Below are 15478 nucleotides of genomic sequence, written 5' to 3'. Positions count from 1 at the left end.
CATAGAACAATATCTTTAAATGTGATAAGTCATTTAATTAATTAACATCAGTAACATTATTGACTGATCGTGCACGTGTTCAGTTCCTCTTACAGGCGAACTGTGGGCGTTTACTCCACCAGAGTGGCTCGCAACAAGTGGCAGTCTCTGGAGCGCCGCATCTCTGACGTCATCATGCAGAGGATGACCATCTCCAACATGGAAGCCGACATGAACCGCCTCCTGAAGGTGAAGCCCTGCAGCAGTACACGGTTATATAGAAGGTTAAAACCTTGAATAACAAGGAGTTTGAGAATTGAATCTGCAGAAATGAACATGTTAAAAAGTTGTTCTGTACTATTTGTCTGTGTTTATAGCAACGGGAGGAGCTGACCAAACGTAAAGAGAAGGTCATCAGGAAGAGGGACCGGCTGGTCAGAGAAGGGCCAGACGCAGAGAAGGCCATGCTTCCCCTCAACGAAGAAGTGGATGCACTGACGGCCAACATTGACTACATCAATGACAGCATTGCAGACTGCCAGGCCAACATCATGCAGATGGAAGAAACCAAGGTGAGAAAGATTTTAAAATATAACAGTGAAAGTTTCTTATTGTCCTGACTTTTATATTATTCCATTCTATAGAAATTTGTATTTTGTTCATTTACAATATCAGAATCATTCTGTTTTTTCACAGGAGGAAGGTGACACAGTGGATGTTTCTGCTGTGATTGGTTCCTGCACCCTGGCAGAGGCTCGTTTCCTGCTCGATCACTTCATGTCAATGGCCTTAAACAAGGTGCCAGCTCTCATAATGACCCCATGACGACAGTGTCTGCATATCACTGCATTAAAACATGTAAAGAAGTAAACAAGACAGTAACCAAGATGCAGATGGTAGAGGGATGGGTGTTTCTTTGCATGTATTCATTTGTTTAATAGAGAACATACATATAAACAAGATACTGCCATTAAAAACAACTACAACAACTTTAACATGAGTCATCTGATCTCATGTTTAGGGTCTGCAGGCAGCACAGAGGGAGTCTCAGGTGAAGGTGATGGAGGGCCGACTGAAGCAGACGGAGATCACCAGCGCCACACAGAACCAGCTGCTCTTTCACATGCTGAAGGAGAAGGCCGAGTTCAACCCGGAGCTGGACGCCCTGCTGGGGAACGCCCTGCAAGGTAACAGTTTGTCCTGATTTGGGTGAAGTAAGAAGTGAAGATGAGGACTAGGACACAGATCAACCACTTGTTGAACCCAGTCCACCTCATGGACGCCTCAGTAGTGTCAGACTATGTAAACCTGGGACTCAGATTATACTCTGTCTAAGCTCGGCCTTTCATTAAGTGGATTGGGTTACTGTTCAGGTGCATGAGTGGGCCTTTTGAGATGCTCTTGCCTGTTGCCTTCTGCTGAATAGAAGCTGAACTAATTCACTTGAATCATGTGTTAATCATTTTGCCCAACCTCCCATAATTCTGTTGGATGTAGAGTTGAGTTTACAACCGTTAAAAAAGGTTGTAAAGCTCTTCCTCTTGTTTTTATCGGCCTCTGTTCGGCAGGATGCTCTGTTTAGCTGTAGCTGCACTTTATTTTCTTTTGTCGTTTTGTTTTTTTAGGATTTCGGGGGACTGTGTTTTTGATTTGTGCATTGCTTTTTTTCTGTTCCCCCACATTTTCTTTTTCTTTTTATTATTTTTTTTGTTTTTACAGAACTAGGTAACGTCCCGGCTGGTAAGTGAAACCATATTAGTCTCTAATCTGTGTTACAAACGCATGGTTCCTTCCCTTTGCACTTGGAAAACTAACTAAACGTAACATGAACAGGTGCATGAGGTGCAATGCAACCAGGCTTTTCACCCCATCTTTCTGCTGACCTCTGCCTTCCCTTTCCCCTCATCCTCCTTCCCTTTCCCCTCCCAGCTCACCATGAGCTACAGCCTACATGCTTTAGCACCCTGCTAACCCCCCGACCCTTCCACAGGAACTGTACATCATGGATATTTTAGCTCGTTTGGACCTTGTCGGTCAGCTGAGCACACCGGAAGCAGTGGACTGATGATTCCTCACTCTCCACCTTGTTTTCTTTATCTGGCCTTCAGCTTCACCTCAACCTGCTCATACTTCTCTAAAAGTTCCTCCCCACCTGACTTCTGTCTGACCTCTCACCTTTTTCGATCTGACCTCAGTGAAGACCAAGTTTCTGTTTGTCGATAAAACAGCATGGCGCTGTGCTGAGACTGCCCTCATCAGCTTCCGTTGTTCATATGTTCAACATCCATTCACAACAGCTATTTAATAAAACCGAGTGAGCAAAATGATAGATTATTATAGTCGTAGGTAAGGTGTACATGCTAGGAGTGGTACGTACATCTTAGTCTCAGCAAAGAGGGTTTTGTCACGATGTTAATATAACTAATTGATCTCGTTTGACAGAAAACGGGGACGATAGCAGCAGTGACGAGTCTGCTCAGAGCCCTTCAGCAGATGGAAAGTAAGGATCCGTGTTACGTCAAAATACACTTTGAAACAGTGTCACACATTATGTTAATATATGTTTTTTTACAGAAACATATATGTTAATTATACTCACATGTAGATCTTATTTATCTCCTTCAGCACTTTGGCATCAGATCTTGTGAAAATCTGTGGCGAGACTAAAACCAGAAACAAGGTAAAACAACCTTTATCGTTTACGCCTCATTCTCGTCATACACTCTGATATTTCCACTTCCAGTCTTTATTGTCACTTCTGTGCTCCGCAGGCGCGTAGAAGAACCACCACTCAGATGGAGCTGCTGTACGCCAACAGTGACTCCGCTGCTGACATGCCCACTGCAGACTTCTCCAGCCCGATGCTGCCGCTAGCTGAAACACCAGATGGGGGAGGAGACGTGGATTCGTCAGGCTCATCAGTCAGAGACTACACAGCTCTCTCCCCCGGCTTTTCCTCTAAAATGGGCAGCATGTAAGTCCAGGCTTGGCACTCGTTGCTAACACATTAATTGCTACTTTCTCCCTTTGCTGCATGTTTGATGTTGCTGCGTCATCCTCTGCTTTACTGAGTTTGGTTTCATAATATTCATGTGCGTCCTTACACCAAATGTCCATAACTTCCTCCAACTGGTGAATCCTCTGAGGTAAAAGCATGTAGAAATTAACCAATATTAACATTTGGTTGGCTTATTTATCACTTCACCCTGCACAAACCTAACTGCCTTCCTAATTGCTTATTATAGCTTTAAACTGGCCATGCTTCAAAACTAAATGCACATGGACTTGTGTGTGAAATGAGCCTTGGCAGACAGCGATCCACCAGCAAATAAAATCCTAGATTTGTATTTTAGTTTAGCACAAACTCTACACTTTAATTAGTGATTTCATATGAGCTTGGAAAGGAACCTCCACTTTTTGGGACTTTAAATATCAGGTAACTGTGTTTCTATGTGTCTTCTGTATGCTCATCTCTCAATTGCTGCCATTATTTGTGTTAGTTTTACACCCTTCTGTTGTTTTATTATGATTTTTGTTACTGTCTTTGTGTTGTTTGTGCATAAATTGTTGAAAATGAACGCTCAGTTATGGCTCCAGAACCTCATCAGGGGTGGAAAAGAGAGCTCCAGAGCCTTCCCCCCTCTCTCGCAGGAAGACGTATGACAAGCCACAAGCAGCGGCCGACAGGGCAAAGATCAAGGAGATGAAACAGTAAGAGCTTGTTGCCGAGATTGTGGCTGCAAAGCCGACAAAAGTAATAAAAACACCTTTACTTGAACTTTACTAATAATCTTCTCTGGGTTTCCTGCTTTGGAGAAGCATGTGGTCTCAACTAAAATAAAACTGCTCTGCGTCTGGTGTGGTAACTTCAAACCTGCCAAGTTCTATGCTGAATTTAATTTAAATTTAGTTGCGACTGAAATTCAGTGTTCAACTTGCTAACCACTCCCTCTGCTGCTGATCTGCTCGTGATAAACATTGTACTTGACCGTTCTTTTCTTTCTTTTGTCTTTCTTTTAAATGAGACAGGAAGAGACCAGTACCGAAATTAAATAATGTTTAATCTACAAATGAAACACAACAAGGTTTCCTGTGGTGTTTTTGCAGTAAAAACTTTTTCTTTAGCCAATAAAATCACAGTATTTAGGACAAGTGATCCTTCCGCTTCGCTTTCTGCAAAACATTAACATGAGGACATTTTGTTTTTGCAACATTTAGTCTTTATTCACAGTAAATAATAAAGATGGACATAAATCCAGAGAATGAGAATTCTCATTCGAGTCCCTCGTCAGAATAGCTGATGCTCCAGTTACATGCTGTGTGTTTTGACCATTAGGATACCTAGATGCAGCATAGAATAAACCCCTCAGGCTACAACATGGCATTTCCTCTGTCACCCCCCTCAGGATAAATGTGACATTTTTAATGGATACGAATCCAACTCTTCATTTTCCATCTCTATTGTTTTTTTCCTGGGGTGCAACAAGCATTATATTTAAATTAGATAAATTACATTTAGGCTGATAGAAGATACCTTAACATAAAGTAAACTACGCTAGTGTCACTTACTGTACATCTTAATCTTATTTTAATACCAAAACTACGACATCAGTGTCAACTGTGGAAGCGTCGTGTTGTAAGTTACTTAGACAACACACAAACGTATTAAAACATGTCGATATAACAGGATTGTTGCTGCCACAATCAGTATATTATAGAACACAATGACCCATTAACTATAACTTCGCTGAGCTTCAACAAGAGGTGTGGTAACGTGTCCTGAACTAGAGGTGTGCAGCTCAGTTTTGTATCTAGTTATGCTTAAAATCCCTCCTGCTCACAAATCTTCTGTATCTTTGTCGCTTGGAATAAGTCCTGCACAGTCCAACATTCACTGTGGAAAAATCAGCACTAACTGGACTGACCGTCAGTCACACATGACGCATGACGTGCAGCATGTTATTCTCAGGCTTACAATTTTCCATGTGAACCAGGAAATACAGATGAGAAGGTAAAATGTTGGTGAAGTTTACGAGCTTATTGCAAAACAACACACAAGTGTAAAATATAAAAAAGAAATCTCATGCTGGACTCCTGTTGAGGCAGGAACCTACATTCGAGCTATGACTGGACATATCTGGACAGAACTAGCATGAATTTTGCATGAAAACACCTCGGCACCGTCCCTGTTTATGGCTTCAGATCATCACTTTATAGTCGAACCATCCTCACAGTTTCTCTGCTATGACGTGAATGCAGCATATGCGTCTCCCTTCTATCTTCGTGCAGTCCTCCCACACTTCTGCCAGCAGTGTGCAAACAGCTTAGCACACACTTTAATTATTCCGCAGCTTAATTGGCAGCCCTGCTGTCTTCCTTCACAGCCCAGTCAAGAGCAGCCCAGCACCTCCTCTCGTTAGTCCCAGTAACCACAATGCTGCATTTAGTCATATAGCGGGTTATGTGGGGAAAACTGCACACGTCCTGCAGGATAAGTAAGAACAAGACATAAGTACAATTGACACTCTCCTGCCAGAGAGTGAGTTTAGAGTAGGAGAACGACGTTGCACATACATTAGCAGCAGCTTTGCTCCCAGTATTCAGGTACTGTGAATGTTAGTCCCATGTTACACTAGATAATTCCTTTAACGTAGATGTGAAGCACACGTGCAGCTGAGTGTAGTCAATTGCAAAAAAAAAACAACTTCTGTCGCTTTATCAAGGTACGGTTGTTAATATATTGATTATTATTTTTGCATCCTGTTACATGAAGTAGTTGGTTTTAGTCAGTAATCAGCTCTCAGGAATAGCGAGTACTCTCTCCCTCTCCAGGAAGGATGGATGCCTCCACCTGTCCTCCAGCCACATCCTCCGCTCTGTCTCCCCTCTTCTCTCCGATGTACCAAAGTAATATTTGTTGTTTTGTCTCCTGTTTCACTAAATATTCACCGCGGGTGTACACAGCAAAGGTGACTCTTTCCACCCTTTTCTGATCATAAACAGATCACACAACCTTTATCACGGTTGTAGGAGCAGGGTGGAAAAACGGTGTCAGACAGTTCCTGTAGCTGGAGCCTCTCGGGGTTCTCTCCCACATCCCACACTCCTGATTCCTGGTGACAGTGCTGGTTAATGAAAGCAGTGATATTGAAAGCAGCTGTTAGAAAGTAGTAATTGTACAATCAAACTATCAGATGTCAATTAGTGATTGATCAGGGTTCCTGTGATGCCATTGATCGCACACTGCTCGTTCCCAGTGATACTCTTTAGTCTTTGTTTCCTCGAGTGTTCATATCTTTTACGAGCTGGAAAAGAAGCGTCTCGATGTACAATCTGTGGGTATTTTTTGATTCTTGGCGTCTTCAGCACAGTCAGGGACGTCTCCGTTCACAGCTGTCTTGTCTTTTTTCTGCTCCTTCGACTATCATCTCTCTAGTTTTGATTTGCAGCACTGTGCTAATCAACCACAGAGGCTGCATGCTGTGCATGACTTTGGTTGTATGGGTGTCATTAAAATCTGTGGTGCACTCACGTTATTACACAAGGTTATATCTGCTGGACTGCAGTTAGTGATAATGATATTTGTTTTTGTGTGTGTGTGTGTGTGTGTGTGTTTGTGTGTGTGTTTTCTCCAGGGGTGTCATTAACCCAGTCCCCTCCACTAAGAGCAGCCGGGCGGCAGCATTGCAGTGTGTCCATGTGGCAGAGGGACACAGTAAAGCTGTTCTCTGTGTCGAGTGCACCGATGACCTTCTCTTCACCGGATCCAAAGGTTAATACCCGCCGTCCTCCCTCCTCCAATCTTTCCTACACCTCCCTCCTTCACTCCAACTCTTCTCTTGCTCATCAGTATTCCTTGCATGTCACCTTGTTACAGCACTGGTAATTTATTACACATTGACACGCTGTTATGCTGTTTTATAACAGCTAATAGAACCTGACAGGCATGAATTAAGATTGTCATAAGCACAGTACGTGGATAAATGGGGTGATGAAATACATTGACATTGTTCATAGAGTAGACTCCATCATCAAAGAACATTTAAACATAATACTGTATATTGTGGTAAATGTGTAGGCAGTCAGCTGGCTCTTTGTTTTCTACTGTGGTCAGTCCTGATCTTAAGCAGATATCCTCTTCTCAGCACCCTCCCTGCATTTCTGTTAATGTAATCAATGGTCATAGAGATGAAAGCCACTGTGTCCTCCTGCAGACCGAACCTGTAAGGTGTGGAATCTGGTGACGGGTCAGGAGATAATGTCCCTGGCTGGTCACCCCAACAACGTGGTTTCAGTTCGCTACAGTTCCAGCTTGGTCTTCACCGTCTCCACCTCCTACATCAAAGTCTGGGACATCCGGGACTCGGCCAAGTGCATTCGCACATTAACGTCAGTGTGACTGTCTCAGTAGATTTTAGGCTACAGTGTTTAATGCCTTTTTATCTAATCTTGTTTCTTCAGAAACTCGCCACGTTATGGGCTTGATTATGTTATTATACTTTATTTACTGTACTATTAATATAAAGCTTGTGGAGAGATAGAAGAAGTTCAGGTTTAGTTAAATACGTCACTGTTTATGCAGATTGAACTCACTGCTTGTTTGGCAGTTTCTCTCCACGCTCTTTTCACACTTTGCTGCACACATTTCTTTTATAAATCTGTCAAAATATATGTACAAATTTAGATACTGTAGTAGATGTGTCTGTAAACGAAGAACCTTAAATGAATTCCTAATTCTTATATCTAAATTAAAATATAGCCTTCAAAGTTGACAAGTGTGCTTCAGAGTGTCTGTCAGTGGTTCAACACTACATCTGTTGTGCTGATCTATTCTAAGACTGTGCTGAAGTAGCAGCAGTTATTAATTAATTCTTCAGGAATTTTGACAAGATTACAAGTTCAGTCTAGTCCCACATCTTGTATTCAGACCTTTAAAGTCACTCACACCTTCAAACAGGACGCACTACCTCTCATCTCTGATAATGTGATGCTGATTCGGACATGTTGCCTCCATGTGTCTTCAGATCCTCTGGTCAGGTCAACATTGGGGACACATGTGCGTCTAACACCAGCCGGACAGTCACCATCCCAGCAGGAGAGAATCAGATCAACCAGATCGCCCTCAACCCCAACGGGACTGTTCTTTATGCTGCTGCAGGAAACTCGGTCAGAGTCTGGGATCTGAGAAGGTTAGCAGATGAACTTTTTTACTACTTAAATAGTCAGAAACACCCCAGACGGTGGGACTGTGCTGTGGTAAGGGGTGTCTTTACACCATCAAGAGATAATGCAACTCCAGTTTCTCTTCACTGCACGCTTGAAGACTCAGCTCAGTATGAAAACATGACAAGTATCCAATCGCAAGCTGTCATCCGTCGTTGACAACCAGATGGTATTAGTTTTAATAAATTGCCTCTTTGTTGCTTATCAACAGTTTTTTTTATTTTCCCAGAGGGTGCGTCTGGATGATTAAAATAACAGCGAGTGAATACGACCTACACCAACACATCATCATTTAAACTTCATTCAGAAACAGTTTTATGAGTAGATTATTTATGCAGTTAACCTCAGTGACTCTCTGTCCTTCATATATTTATATTACAGTAGGATTGTAGTGGGATAGATCTAGAGACTCGATCTAAACGATTGAATCAGGTGTTTATTAACTGTCCTTCCCTCTTTCAGATTTGCATCCACTGGAAAACTTACCGGCCACCTCGGTCCAGTTATGTGTCTGACTGTGGATCAGTCTGGAAACAACCAAGATCTGGTGATCACTGGCTCCAAAGATCATTACGTCAAGGTTGGTTTCCATTCATCCATCACCTCTGTGTTTACTTCAGCATGTACACTGTAATCAATATGATGTTTCCAGTTAAGACAAACATGACTATGATGAATGATATATTGTCAGCATTCAGGAAGACAATATAAGGACTGTTGAAGGTACTAAACCACAAACTGTGCAGCATTAACCCACTGTAGTATTATTACCTTGACAATAGTTGAACAGCCTTTTTGTCTTTGTTAATACTTTATGTATTGTTCTGTCTGTTGCAGCTGTTTGACGTGACTGAAGGTTCTCTGGGGAGCATCAGCCCTACGCACAACTTTGAACCGCCACATTACGACGGGATTGAATCACTAGTGGTGCAGGGGGACATTTTCTTCAGCGGCTCCAGAGACAACGGCATCAAGAAGTGGGATTTGGACCGCAAAGACTTGCTGCAGGTACTGAATGAGTGAGATGATATTTAAATACACTTCAAACACACTGCAGATGGAGGAGACTCGTGAATGAGGAAACCTTTCATCCAAGTATGAAATGATAACATTGGATTTCAAAAATTTAAATATACAAATTGATTGAAGAATAATTGTCTCGTATTCATTCACTTGTTCATTTTGTGTTTTAGCCATGCACATAAAACTTCTTGCGTAATTGAAAAGACCAGAGGAAACAGACTTGTTTCCTGTGTTTACGTTAAAACATTTGAATGAAAATCGTCTTTAAAGGGTTTACGTCAATCATCATCATTTTCTCTGTCCTTCTCTCCAACAGCAAGTCCCAAACGCCCACCGTGACTGGGTTTGTGCTTTGGGTGTTGTCCCTGGATCCCCGGCCCTGCTTAGCGGCTGCAGAGGTGGCGTGCTCAAGCTGTGGCACACAGACACCCTGGGGACCCTGGGGGAGCTGAAGGGTCATGAGAGCCCCATTAACAGCATCTCAACCAACAGCAGCCATCTGTTCACCGCCTCAGAGTCAGTCTCTCACACACACACTCACACTTTCTGTCTCTGTGTTCTAAGGTCTGTGCGTTGGTTCATTTTAGGAAAGAAATTTAAAATGATTGTACTTCCATGTACTGTACAGTAAAGGTTTTCAGATTATATACAGCAAAATATGTTCCTGAACAAAAACTAAAACTCACAATGTGCATCTGAAAAAAGCCCATCAGCTGTGGTTTACTGTGAAATCATTGCTTTAATCAAGAATTAGTTGCTACTCATGTTATTTTCATTATCTAAATTTACAGTATTTGTGAGTTTTACCTCCCATCCTTGTGGATTCCTGTGTTGAAAACATCAAATCAATCAGATCGTGTTCCATATTAGCAATGTAAAGCAGGAATTGAAAGAAATCAATAAGCGGTTAGAAAATAACACTGGCTGTCAATGAAAGGTGCTTAAATCGACCCACGTCTCATGTATCAGTAAAAGAACTTAAAGGATAGATGAGTCCTGAGATGACATTTAAAGAAAGTAGTTTATATGTAAAATACATATATCAATATCCCTCTGCTGGAGTCCTGCCTGCCTTCAGTGATAAGGCTCCAGGAAACAGATGCATCACTCTGCACTCTGAGTCGTTTGTACATTTTCTTTTGTACAGATTAAACATACAGCATGTCAAACAATGGTTTTACCAATGCTACTGGGCAGATTTCACTGCCTTTGAGCCGCAACTAACAATATTTTTCTCTGTATAAAATCACAATCTCAGCTGTTTCAGGACAAAATTCGCTCCCTGTTTCTTGACTTTGTGCTAATATAAGATCAATAGCTGTGTGCACAGACATGAGAGGGACATTGATACACTGCCCGTCCAAAAAAAGAGTCACCACCTAGATTTAACTTAGCAAATAGGTAAGAGCCTCCCACTGGATAATTACTGCATGTATGATTATTTAACCCTAACTGATGCAGTGAGTAGCTTCTCATTTCTTAAACAACCACGTCTGCAGACACATCCTGTGGTCGTGGAAAAGATGTTCATCTGTTTCAGAAGGGACAAATTATTGACATGAATCAAATAAAACATCTAAGGAGATTGATGAAACTACTAAAACTGGGTTAAGAACTGTTCAATGGAAGAAGGTCATGTGGTCTGATGAGTCCAGATTTACCCTGTTCCAGAGTGATGGAGCATCAGGGTAAGAAGAGAGGAGGGTGAAGTGATGCACCCATCATGTCTAGTGTCTACTGTACAAGCCTGTGCGGGCAGTGCTATGATCTGGGGCTGCTGCACTTGGTCAGGTCAAGGTTCAGCAACGATATGAGTTCAAAGAATGAGGTCAGCTGGCCACCTGAATATACTGAATGACTATGTTATTCCATCAATGGAGTTTTTCTTCCGTGATGCCACGGACATAGCCCAAGTTGATAATGTCAGTTTTCATCGGGCTGAAATTGTGAAAGCGTGGTTCAGGGAGCATGACACCTTGTTTTAACACATGGATTGACCACCACAGAGTCCAGACCTGAACAACATTGAAAATCTTTGGGACGGGCAGTGTATTTTTTATTTTGTGTTTGAAAAGAAGGTGAATGCTAATTAAAGGACTTTGGATTTAATCCTAAAGAAAGAGGGTTTGTAAGAAATCATGGCATCAAACCAAGTGAGTGAGCATCTGGATTTGAATTTCCCTTCCTGTTCCTGTCTTTCAGTGACCGCACAGTGAAGATCTGGCGTGCACGTGGTGGACTGGACAGCTCTTTAGAGGCGGTTGACAATGCAGACGAGGTGGCGAGTAACTGAACGTAGCGCCCCCTGCTGGGTTTGTCTGGAAGGACACTAACGGCATCCTTTGATGCTGCTTCCCTGCGCTTTGACCCTTCACTTTAGAAGCTCTGTACCGACTCCCAAATCACATACTTCCATGCCGTGTAATCTTTATGACTGAGCCAAGAGGAAACACTGAAGTAATGTCATCTCAAGAGAAACACAGTTCTTTTCTTAGACCGTTTGCTTCAAGAGCCTTTAAATCAGATTTAGTTCACCTTGTTGTTAATGAGTCTCTTTTGCACTGTGCACAATTCTTCATCGTGGATCATTATTAGAACTCAGAATAAGCTTATTAAGACCTGAACACAGAAAACAAAATATCTTAGCATACATTCAGTGCAGTGCCAGGATACGAAGCCTTTACAGAAAAGGTTAGTAGTGATTGGTTTGTGAGATTAGAGTAAAATAGACACGAAGTTGTGTGTGAGGAGAAACAGGAGGCAGAGATAATGGGTTGGAAGCTGGTCTTCACAACCCAGTTCTCTGATTTCTTGGGATTGTTTCTCTGTCTTCTCCCCTTTCCTTCCCCAAATATTAGAAGTGGCTTTAGCTTATGTGAAGACATATCATTAATCCCCTTAAATCCCTATCCTGCTTTTGTGCTCCTGCCTTCTCAATTCCTGCAGCTGTTTAAGATTGGGGTCCACTATTGTGCAGACTTTGTCTTCTGTTTGACGTTTTGGAGAAATATGCTTGTTTGCTTTCTTGCTGAGAGTTAGATGAGATGTCTGCTTAACGTTAAGGATACAGCTTTAGCTTAACAGAAAGACTGGAGATGGGAAACTTAAATAGTCTGGCTCTGTCTGAAGGTAAAGTTATGTACCGGTCTGCACCCCTAAAGCTAATTTAATTACCAGTTTGTTTAATCAGTCCCAAATCATAATAGTAGAAATGGGTGTTTCATGACTGGGCTTCTTCTCTTTCCAGCTCCAGTTTTAGTTTACTTAGCATTTAGATTCAGATTTTTCTACAGATTAAACAAACGTGTTAATGAATGTGTTTTAGTGGTGGTGATATCTATCATACAGATGTGACATTTCATCTATCTCTGTGCCATAAAACAAGAAGCACATTTTCCAGAAGGTCAAACTCTTCCTTCAACTCTTGAGCACTTGTAAACAAATGGACACAGTTAGTCTTTGGTGTGTACTTAATCCTCCTAAATGTGGGCAGGTTCACCGTTTTGGGACATTCTACACTTGTCTGTTTAATTCTATGTAAGAACGTCTGTTCACTCTTCACGTTGCTGTTAACACTTACTGAATCTACACTACTGAGTCGTTGTCGGACTGACATGCTGCTACGTCCTGTGCTCACCTCCTTCATCCCTGTAAGAGGGCTTCTTGTCATGGACTCCGGGTGAGGTCCACTTGGTACCGTAGAAATATGTATGTATATATACTGTATGTAATAGTATTGTTTATTGAGAGGAGGGGCCTTCAGACTCGCGCCGTGAGCCTAACCATGCCGACTGATAACCATCTTCCAGTTCTGATCCTTGTGGGGCCTTCCTGGAGACCTGTGGTCTCCCTGATGTAACTGATCTGTCTGTCGCGATTGTGTGCTGTCACTTTTGAATGTTCAGTGAAACAGCAGCTGTTGGCATTATTCCAGTACATATCTAATGTATGTAAACAATGTATCTAAAAAAAAGTCTGACTGAATGTTAGTTTTGTGGGACCACGGATTTGAGTGTAGTTTGACACGAGAGCCAAAAAGACTAGAATTTCCCTCCAGTGAAGTGATGGGTTATGTTTAGTGGCCTACAGTTAGTTTTGTTTTCTTTCTATTTGTTATGCTGTCCCTGTTACACAGATCCTGGGCGTTCCCCTCCAGAGTTTTGGTAGCCATTCCCAAATGGCGGACTCTGTAGCAATTCTAATGTCAGATGCCTGGTGAGAATAAATGCCATCTGTCAAAAACAAGCAGCTCTGTGTTCTTTTCCATTCATTACAAATCAGACTTATAAAGCGGTCTACACCTAAATAAGTGTCTCTGTCATCATTTGTAAATCACTCTGATAAGAATAATTTCACATTTGTATTTCATAAACAGCTAAGAAACCATACATACCATACAATCCTGAGTACCTATATAAGATTAAAAAACATATTTTACAATGAAATCTTTAAACCAAACATTCCTAAATCACAACTGTGATATGGGTTTCATTATAAACTGTAGTACTTGAATTCTAAACCGATCTGTCTTGTGCTCTTTTCCAAAGTTAGAAAACTCTACAAACCATTTTTAATCAACTATACACTAGAATATTTCATAATGTCCAATTTCATGAAAATCTGTTTTATTTGCTTTCACATATCAGACGTGATGAAAAATAGTCACAAGATGGCAGTAGCAGCACCTCCAGGACCAACCAGGTGCAGTTTAAGTAATCCGTCTATTTTTTGGCTGAAAAAGGGAAAAAGAGTTTCGTGTTTAGTTTCTCCATTGACAACAAACTCACCAGGAGGCCTGATGCAAAAAAGAGCTGTGATCCACCGTTAATCACCACCTCAGAAATCTGTTTACACCATGTAAATTCTGACTACATCACCTCGTCATTAGCGTTGACAATCTGCTCCAGTGTTTTACTTTTCCAACAAACTTGCAATATGATATTAACACAAAACATGAAGCTGCCTGGAGAAATCCAGGCTTCCTAATGTTATAAGCAACCTGCTATGAGCACTGAAAAGCACAACCATTCGTAAGTTAGTCCACAAATGACTTGTTGCTTTAGGGTTACTTACGTTTACCTCACTTATTTTTATGCTGTCTTATTAGCAGTTATTCCACAAATTCCCTTGATCTGATTATTTCAGTTGATGTATATGTAATAAACGTTTGGTGTTCATGCCCCCTTGTTTCAGTGTAAAATGGTCATACAGTTGAATCAACCCTTCTCTGAAACTGCACAAACAAAAACTGAACATTATCGCCTTCATGAAGGGAGGATTTATGGTCTGTTGGATTAGATTGCATCTGTTTTATCTAGCTGTTCCTGACAAACTGCCTCCTGAGTGAATGTTGTCACAAACCGGTGAGAACACTCGTGTACCGAGTTTGTTGAGATGCCTAATGAACCACTCAGGAGGACATCAGGGTCTGCCATCATAAATCTGCAGGACTGTCTGACAGGCAGCACCAATCACCGGCCGCCTGATGTGAATGTTAAAGTGTTGAGAGTGTGTAGTTGTCAGCTGAGGTTATGTTGTGTTGAAAACTCCACAGTCCCCAACTCTGAACCCCAAACGAATCACTTTAGCTACAGAAAGCCACCCCCACTGCTGCCACTCTTGCTGACTTTATCAGAAACATCATGTGTTCACTGCTCAGCAGCATCTTTCTTTGATATAAGGCTATTAATCTTCATTTAGAAAGAGCACAACCAGCTGTTTCAAAAGATGCACCAGTGTGCACATTGTTACTCCAGCCCTGCTGCTCCTTGCTTAGCAGATCTCGGCCCCTTAGAGAAAGGTTCTGACCTGTCTCAGCAGAAACTTGATTTGAAACATCCTTTTAAACTGTATGATGTGTAGTCATATCAGACCAGGTGAGTTCTACTGAGGCTGTATGATGTCATTATAACAAATAAATAAATAAATACATGAGTTTGGACTCATTTCCCCAAATTTGGCCTTGATCTGTTTGGAGTGTTTTAGAAAACTGATTCAATTTAAAACTATAGTTTATGTATTAACTGCATCCATCAGGTGATGTACAGTACGTCTCACGCAGCACAACTACTTCATGTCTCTATGTGGCAAATGAGGTAAATGAAGGGAAATTGAGGAGACGGTAATTAGAGGCAGTCGGTCTCACACTGATAATCTGAGATAATAATTTGCACCATGAATATAATACAGTTCTGTTATTCCAGATATAGTGGCATCTAAAAGCATAAAACTATTTTATGGTTGGAAAAATTAA

At 41.5% G+C, this 15478-nt stretch overlaps 1 protein-coding gene across 4 annotated transcripts in view; it reads left to right on the top strand.

The window, feature by feature from the left end:
• Nucleotides 1-13499, top strand: part of kif21a (kinesin family member 21A) — a 36835-nt gene extending 23336 nt beyond the window's left edge. The window contains exons 19-34 of one of the 4 annotated variants that reach the window (XM_026365071.1): nt 84-228; nt 357-551; nt 676-777; nt 1001-1166; nt 1699-1719; nt 2422-2479; nt 2605-2659; nt 2751-2953; nt 3565-3690; nt 6615-6751; nt 7194-7368; nt 8004-8168; nt 8665-8782; nt 9040-9210; nt 9542-9741; nt 11428-13498. In XM_026365071.1, the coding sequence (XP_026220856.1) occupies nt 84-228; nt 357-551; nt 676-777; nt 1001-1166; nt 1699-1719; nt 2422-2479; nt 2605-2659; nt 2751-2953; nt 3565-3690; nt 6615-6751; nt 7194-7368; nt 8004-8168; nt 8665-8782; nt 9040-9210; nt 9542-9741; nt 11428-11518 (2128 nt within the window). In that variant the 3' untranslated portion in view covers nt 11519-13498. Of the gene's footprint in view, nt 1-83; nt 229-356; nt 552-675; nt 778-1000; nt 1167-1698; nt 1720-2421; nt 2480-2604; nt 2660-2750; nt 3416-3564; nt 3691-6614; nt 6752-7193; nt 7369-8003; nt 8169-8664; nt 8783-9039; nt 9211-9541; nt 9742-11427 lie in introns of those variants that run through there. The other 3 variants (XM_026365073.1, XM_026365072.1, XR_003299120.1) reach the window with 3 other exon arrangements.
• Nucleotides 13500-15478: the final 1979 nt, after the last annotated feature.

This window comes from Anabas testudineus, chromosome 6 (genome assembly GCF_900324465.2).
Source record: "Anabas testudineus chromosome 6, fAnaTes1.2, whole genome shotgun sequence".
In the NCBI taxonomy this organism is placed as follows: domain Eukaryota; kingdom Metazoa; phylum Chordata; class Actinopteri; order Anabantiformes; family Anabantidae; genus Anabas; species Anabas testudineus.
This window is presented reverse-complemented; position numbering and strand designations above follow the sequence as displayed.